The sequence below is a fragment of the Silurus aristotelis genome, assembly GCF_946808225.1.
Source record: "Silurus aristotelis genome assembly, chromosome: 4".
Taxonomy (NCBI): Eukaryota; Metazoa; Chordata; class Actinopteri; order Siluriformes; family Siluridae; genus Silurus; species Silurus aristotelis.
This window is the reverse complement of record NC_139577.1, coordinates 926,378-934,937: the sequence shown is the minus strand read 5'-3', so window position 1 is coordinate 934,937 and position 8,560 is coordinate 926,378. Positions and strand designations below refer to the sequence as shown.

At 40.2% G+C, this 8,560-nt stretch overlaps 1 protein-coding gene across 1 annotated transcript; it reads right to left on the bottom strand.

Moving 5' to 3' along the window:
- Positions 1–481: 481 nt before the first annotated feature.
- fbxo9 (F-box protein 9) lies at positions 482–6,664 on the bottom strand. The gene is made up of 14 exons (XM_083540648.1): positions 6,505–6,664; positions 6,399–6,461; positions 5,049–5,126; positions 4,571–4,690; positions 4,422–4,479; positions 4,205–4,304; positions 3,983–4,113; positions 3,780–3,894; positions 3,038–3,156; positions 2,827–2,917; positions 2,641–2,736; positions 1,538–1,631; positions 1,250–1,404; positions 482–1,029 (listed from the first exon to the last, which is right to left on the bottom strand). The coding sequence occupies exons 2-14, from the start codon at positions 6,399–6,401 to the stop codon at positions 921–923; spliced, it is 1,269 nt and encodes a 422-aa protein (XP_083396774.1). The 5' UTR covers positions 6,402–6,461; positions 6,505–6,664; the 3' UTR covers positions 482–920.
- Positions 6,665–8,560: the final 1,896 nt, after the last annotated feature.

The window sequence follows — 8,560 nt, the reverse complement described above, 5'->3', positions numbered from 1 at the left end:
AACTGAAGAGAGTTGTGGTATAGACCTGGTAGAGCATCCACAGGGAAGAAACCCACTGGCTGGTGATGGTCATTTCCAGATATGAATTATTTTCACGTCGGTACGTTTGTTAAGATGCTTCTCAGCAAACCTTTGCTTGAAAGTCAGCGTACCTGAAGGCAAACAAAACTCTTCAGCACCCTGTGTAAGATTGAGATGGTGGAGATGACGGGTGCTAACATACAAGTTATCGAGAACCCTTGTTAGCATAGTCAAATCCTTTAACTAAAATGCAGGTGTGAATACATTTGAAACTGTAAAAAGGAAAATAAAAGGTTGAAACATGAAGGAAGTTATTTGTTCAAAATTTACTGCAGCCCCAAATGAATAAAAATTCAACTGAAGGAAAGTATTAAAGGTAAGAAGAATGGAAGAAGAAAAGGAAAGAGCATTTAAGCAGGCAAATAAACTGAGAAAATATTTGAATGAAACAAACAAATAATCGTTGCAATTGTTTGCATTTACTTCAACAAGAGGGAAAAAAAAAATCAAACAACAACAAACGTTGATTGGGGTTTTTTCCAGTCTTCAGAAGACAAACATCAAAATCCCCCCAAAAATAACTGAAGGTAAAACATTCAGCATTAGTAAAAATTAAGGGGAAAAAACAGCTGCTTTAAATCTATTGAACATCTGTAGTTATAAGCCAGTGATCAATTGGAACACACAAACAGTAAACCTGGAAGGTGATGCTGCTACACTGATAGAAAGAAAAAAATATTTCAAAATTCTCACGCAAACTTTTTTTTTTTTTTTTACATTCATTAGCCTCATGCTCAAAGCCTGGAGGATTAAGAGGGTGGGTAAAAAGTTTGTTGGTGAGGGGGGTGGAAACGCATAAAAACGGTTCTCCATGTTCTCCATGCGGCTCCGCTGGGGCCCTACAGGGGGCGCTCTGAGAACGCCGTGTAGCACTTCACTCGGGCGAAATACAACGGCGTGTACATTTTGTCGAGGTCGAACGCCGTGATGACCGTTTCTCCAGTTGATCTGGAACAAAGGGTTACAAAAAAACAAAAAACAAAACGTGTTTGTGTTGAACAGCTGAATGTTGTTCTATTTATCAGGGTCACGTCATTCAAACTAATATTTCTCTATAATATGATCTCTATTTCAGAGCTCACTATCACGTCGTTCCAGCTTTTATAAATGAGTAACAATGCATGTGTCTGAACTCAGCAGCAGGTTTTTGGGCATCAGATTCACACACCTGTAAGTGATGTGGCAGGAGTGATGGATCCACACGAGCTTGTTAAAACTCTGACGCCCCCCAGAGGATAGCTGCAGCCCCACATGGAAGGAGCGCTCAGACTCAGGGGCCGGGTACCGCCTGCAGAACCGACTCCTCTGGTACTCGGGCAACTTCTGCAATTACAAAAACGTTGTTAATCGATCGCCTGGATATCAGACACACGGTTCGAATTTGGTTGGAGACAGGTAGAGCGATCAGGACGATCGGAAACATGGAGTGGAGTTTATTGGGGCTGCGCACGCTCACCTCGTCTTTCCTTTTAGATACGACCACGTAAACTTTGGTTTGATTGTCCGTATCCTGGGACAGCCGGTAGTGACCGATCATGATGGAGTCCATCCTGAATATATAAATATAAATATATAAAACAACAACAGAGACACAGACAGTTACAGCAGTGTAGTCCAATAATCTCCATCTTCAACACAAGTGAGATCTTCTCAACCTGAATTTTCAGTTTATTGCAAAAATGTTTGACTTTGAAATGTAGTGAGGTTAAAGTTCAAACGGAAATACTTCAATAAAGTACACATACGAGAAGAACCTATCTAAGAACAGTGAATAATTACATTTGTGCACCGATGGCCATGGACGAGGCTGTTTCAGGTGTAGACGTGTATTTGGAGTCAAATCCAGTTTGAACGTTAGATTTAATTCCGATTTTCTTCTCTCCACATTTGCATCAATTCTGCACGCTTTGCATTAAACTGAGTGCAGATCAGGTGGGGACCCATGCAGCCAATCAGAGTTACAGATCCAAATAAACAGGATTAATAATAATAATAATAATAATAAAAACTCTTCGGCATTAAAGGAGTGAAATCCAATCAACAAGCCTTTTTAGAAATTAATGAGCGTGTGCACACTTGTTTTGTACACCGAGTCGTTTTGCACGATTGCGACTTGTGAGCTCACAGGACACGGAGCTCGGCAGGCCGTGATATTGTGTCTGACGATTACATTATCCCAGAGACATTTTGGCAGCTGGCTTGCTTACAGATGTTGCAATCAAGGTTGGTACACATCGATTGAAAATTTCTTCACTAATCGTTTTCTTGCGGTTTTCAGAAATGTGTCCAAAACCTTTGAACTTTGTACACACCTCGGTATTAGCAAAAAAAAAAAAAAAACACATTTATTGGTTTCTCTCATTTACACTACTGAACTTATTTGAACCTTTTTTGTACTGTCGTCTTTTATCGACACTTTTTACAGCAGCGAAAGCGTGTGGACTTTAACCAGTGAAGACGTCCTGCTTAATATTTACCTTCTGGATGCTGCATTAAAAAGGTTTATTTTTGGAAACTACAATAACAATAAAAAGAAAAAAAACGAAATGCAGTCGTGACCTTGCGTTCTTGCAGCGTAGACGTGGAACCGTGGCGAGAGGCTCCTCGGGCGTGGTCAACATCATGACGTAGCCTTCGGGGAAGAAGCGCATGTACCTTGGGGAGACACACACAAAAAGTTGGAACCAGACGTGGTGGTGTACAGCAGACGGAGGTGGAACACTCGGGTTCTCGTTACTCTACTACCTGTAATAGTCCACCTGGTGCCACGCTCTGTAGAAGCCGTCCAGAGATTCCTCTCCCTGCCGGATGTAGGACGTTTTACTGATATAAACGCCTACGAGTGAAGAAGACGAATAAAACGGATTAAAACAAAACAGAACGATGTACATGTGTCCATCTATGAAGGACAGAATACTGGGAAGCGTACAAGGAAAGAAAGATGGATAGATTTTACCGTCAAAGCGGACACGTGGCCGCTCTAAAAACATGTCCCTCCACGAGGTGAACGGCAGCAACTTTGTGCAGCTTCGACCCCAAACCCTCAAACAGGCCGAACGCCAAATCTCAGGGTCCCTTTACATGAAGGTGTAAAGATGAACAATATTACTGGAAGGCCAGATGTTTGTGGAGATTAATTATAAGCTATAAAATTACATGATGAACCTCGGACCTTCTCACCTCAACTTACTATACACATACATAGTGTACTAAAAGTATTGGGAGACCTGACATCCCTAGATAGATTCTTCAGATTCCAGATTCATCCCTTTTACTAAAAGTTGTGTAGGACATCTTTGGATGCTGTAGCATGAAAATTTCCCTTTGCTTAAGCTAGAAGATCCAAACCTTGTTCCAGCATGACAATGCCCCTGTGCATGAAGATATGGTCTCCACTGGTTGGAGTGGAAGATCTTAAATGGCCTGTTATAGAGCTCTGGCTGCGCCCCAGGCCTCCTCACCGTACCTACATCAGTACCTGACTTTACTAAGACCCATGTGGATGAAGAAGATCTCACACAAAATCTAGTGGAACATCTTCCTAGAAGAGTGGAGCTTATTATTAATAGCAAATGAGGACTAAATGTGGAATGAGATGTTCAAAAAGAAGCACCTACAAATTTTCAGATTTCCACAAACTTTTGTCCATAATGTAGAATGTGCTAACATGAACCCTTCAGAGTAAACACGGCCTTCACCTGGCGCAGATGTAGAAACCCCTGCAGACGAGGGAAAGCTGCTCTAACGCACGCATATCCAAATCCGAGCTCACCACCCAGCGGAAGATGTACATCAGCACCTCAAACGGCAAAGCTACACGAGAAAAAAACAGAGTCTCATAACCAGGTTTTCAGTCGACTGCAGCATGTCGGAGTACATTATTATTTTTTTTAACTATTACCTGAAATGTGCACCTGCGATGTCTCCACCTCAGGCTGGCATATCTTCTGGCAGGAATGCTCAACCATCAGCTGCTGTTGGAGGTACGCGAGGAGGTCGTCGATCTCGCCATCGTTTTCGTTCTCCTCCAGGCTGGATGGAAAGACGAGAAAAATTGTTTATGCGCAAGAGCTACTCGTGTCCTCGAATACGCTACACATGAGGACAAACGATGAACCCTTACAAGCTTCCACCCACTCGGTCTGGATCAGGAGATCTGCTGTAGTTGATCTTAAACTCGATGTCAGGCACAAGCTGCATTGCACGCTTGTAGTACTTGATGGCTGCAATGGAGAAAATATCAGTTCCAGGACAGAGAAGAAATTTAAGAAGGATAGTTAATAGATATTTTTGAACCAATCAGAGTCTAGAAATGAACAACGTGGAACATCAAACTGTACCTTCATAAACGGCTCCATTTTGTTCCTCCTCCACAGCCTTTAGGAAGAGCTCTCGAGCCTGACACACAGAAGATAAAATCATGAAATGATCCGATATATTTGAGCTTTAAAATGTGAAACATCCGAAAAATACACATTTTACCACCTACTTTTTCCTCTCTAGCCAACTCCTGTTTCTTCTTCAGATCAGCAGCTTTGAACAGTCCATTCTTCATGGAGCCGGGACGCAGTTCTGACATCCACTGAGCCCTGAAAGCGCTGAGCTCCATCTGAAACAAAAATAGCTGGAGGATTACATACCACTTTCATAAACATTAAATCTCCCCTAAATCAAGGAGGAAAAAACTAATCCACTCATCCCTCCATCCTCTACCATCGCGCCACTCATCCCTCCATCCTCTACCATCGCTCCACTCATCCCTCCATCCTCTACCACTGCTCCACTGATCCCTTCATCCTCCTCCACTGATCCCTTCATCCTCCACCACTGCTCCCTCCATCCTCCACCACTGCTCCACTGATCCCTTCATCCTCCACCACTGCTCCACTGATCCCTTCATCATCTACCACTGATCCCAGCATCTCAAATGGCAAAAATGTTAATCTCTGTAATATGCGCTCACTTACCTGGAGGTTACAGTCCTCAGAATTTTCATCTTCCGCCTCTTCGACGGAACCTGCATCTGCATTTTGGTTGCTTTCAGCCTGAAAAAAATATAAAAATATAATTTATGTTATGCACATCTACAGATCCCTGGAGCTTGGATTTCTCAAAGTCCTCAAAAGATATTATACACTGAAGCATTTACTGATTCTTAATTTATTAAATAAGGAATGAAAAAATCTGACACTGATGTTTGTTTATGGTGACTGTTTACACACTAACACTTTTATAAGTAGACGAATTGGGATGCAGCAACAACTTTCATGAACGCATCACAGCTGCTGGTTAAACAAGAACAAGAAGGTTCCATCAACTCAAAAAATAAATAAATAAAAAAATAAAAAAATTAAAATTAAAATCGCTGATCACTATTTCTTCCTATCAAACGATTATTGATCAATACAATTTCAGAATCACAATACTTGACTGATCCCACAAGAAAATTGTTCAAATTCATGTTTCCATCAATCCATGACAAATCATTATATTTTCCCCATCAACCAATCACAGATCGCTATAGTTTCCCCATCAACCAATCACAGATCGCTATTGTTTTTATTGAACCGATCAATGATCATTCTGAATAGAAATAATAATTTTTTAGGAACACGTCATTTTTTCACGCTGTACCTCTTCCTCATTTCTATACTAAGCGAGTTATTAACTCAAATTGTCTATATTCTAAATAAAAATCTTTCATATTTAGATAAATCTTCCTACCTCGTTTTTTAATTATTAATTCAAAAAATAAGGAGTTTCAACTAATACAAAATTACACAATGCATCTCCACATTATAACAATCAAATAATAAATATAACATAAAAAAGGTAAATAAAAGAATAAACGTTAAGCTACGTGCAATATGCAAATTAACCCGTGACGTCAAATGTTGACGTATTTTTGCGACACCTTTTTGCGCTTGTTTGTTTCTTTCTCTAAAAACACCTGGCGTTTACACTGCTAAATATACAAGCTCAAATTTTAGTTAAAATTTATTCGAATCTTCCTTTATTTCTGAAAAAGGAGCTGAGGATGAAACTTTACAGCAGTTTCGCGAGCAATGGCGCTGCGTGTAAACTAACTAGCCAGACTGACAGCAGTGTTGTTTTTCCCAATCGTTTTCCGGCAGAGCACGCTGATTGGTAAGCACTTGCCCCACCCGTGCGTTTGTAAACGCTGATTGGATGAGGGTGTGGGCGGGGTTTGCCGGAAAACAGGTGCAGAAAAGCGTTAGTCGCAGTAACTAGCATACAGTAGCAAGCTCGATTAGCTTTCTAGCAGGCCTGGTTCGGTTGTGCAGAACTATATTTACCATGCTGACGGAGTTCGGGCGTCTTGTTGTGGCGCGTGAGACCGTGCAATACCGCTGTCTATATATATATATATATATATATATATATATATATATATATATATATATATATATATATTATATATTTGTGTATAGAAATATATATTTACAGATCACGGTCAGAGAAACGGACGACGCAGCGAGAAAACCTCCGAGCGCGCGACACGGCCGCCATCACGTTCACCGTCTCGGAGACGCGGAGCGCGAGCAAGGACGCGTCCAGTTCCGCGTCTAAACCCAGGCACGTGAAGCCGCACGTGAAGGCTGCCATCAGCCATCTACCAACATATGGAGACCAACAACAAGCAAAAGCCTCATAATCAACATTATTTCCACCACCATAATAATAATAATAATAATAATAATAATAATAATAATAATAAAAATAGCATGTAATAATCCATCACTCCAAAACCAAACTTTACCAAAAACACCTTAATCACATGATCGAATTATTCTCTCCTCCAATCCACCTTCTGGTATGTTACACATATTTGGGAGGAAACTCACAAACACAGGGAGTTTATTTATTTATTTATTTATTTTTGTATCCCCCCCATTAAATTGTGTGTCTAATGAGCGACAGATGGCATTGTGTTCTGATGAAATTGATTTTGCACATTTACCTAGTGGAAAAAAAAAGAAAAGAAAAGCTTCATGAAGAGTGCCTGGTTGCAGTCACAGCTCCTGGATCCCCAGGTCATGCTCGGGTTATTGTTTCAGTGCTGTAGTCAAGTCAAGTTTATTTCTATTGCGCTTTTCACAAAAGACATTGTCCCAAAGCAGCTTTACAGAAATCAACAGTTAAGGGGAATGATGTGTGTTTATCCCTGATGAGCAGCCATGGCAACTGTGACCAGGAAAAACTATGAGGAAGAATAGTTTTGAGAGGAACCAGAGTCAAAAGGGGAACCTCATCCTCATTTGGGTGTGATTATAGCTGTACTGAAATTCCTCAAAATGTGCATGAGGGCTTCCTCTCCTCTGGGGTTTTTCCCTCTGGGTTCTTTCTTAACCTTTACTGAATGGCAAATTTAAAAGATAAATAAATGCAAATGTACTAAAGATGATGAAAATAATGAATAGAACATTGCATAATGTACTGAGGATAAAAGGAAGAAAACAAATACATTTGATATTAAATGTATAAATGAGTGCATATGTACTGACGATTACATAAATAATTGAAAGAATGGATAGATGGATGGATGGACAGATATGTGGATGTTGTGAAGATTAATGAATGTGTGTTTAGAAGACCAAGTGGAAAGGGAGTAAGAGCAGGAACATTGGAGGTGTTTAAACTGTTCTATTATGGTGTGGATGGAGAGAGAAATGGTGAAAGGGTGATTCTGAAGGAAGAGTACAGTAAGAGTGTAGTGGAGGTGAAGAGAGTGTCTGATAGGGTGATGAACGTGAAGCTGGAAGTTGAAGAGGTGATGATAAATGTCATTAGTGCTTATGCTCCACAAGTGGGTTGTGAGATGGAGGAGAAGGAAAAATTCTGGAGTGAGTTAGATGAAGTGGTTAGATGGTGTACCTAGGAAAAAACGATTGGTGATTTGGGCAGATTTTAATGGGCATGTTGGTGAAGGGAACAGAGGTGATGGGGAGGTGATGGTAGGTATGGTTTTAAGGAGAGGAATGTGGAAGGGCAAATGGTGGTAGATTTTGCTAAAAGAATGGAAATGGAAGTGGTGAACACGTATTTTAGGAAGAAGGAGGATCATAGGGTGACGTATAAGAGTCCCTAATTTTACAGCAGGAAAAGTAGCCGTGGTGGAATAATCAGGCAGAATTAAATAAACGAGAAAGAAAGTCTTTAATGAAATAGATCTAATTTGAATGGTCGGGTGGTGGCGCTATAAGCATGTGATTATTTTGTCCTAAAAACTGCTTCAACTGGAGCGTTAAATATATTACAAATAACATACAGTACAAACAAATCCATACAATAATGTGAGGTGATTTATGATTAATTAATGATATTTAACACAAATAATGGAAAACCAAACAAAGGCTATTTTACTTTTTGTTTTAAATACAAAGCTACCAAAGGGCCAAAGTTTGGATCTTCTACACCTGTTAACATAAAAAAAATAATAAAATAAAATAAAATACTC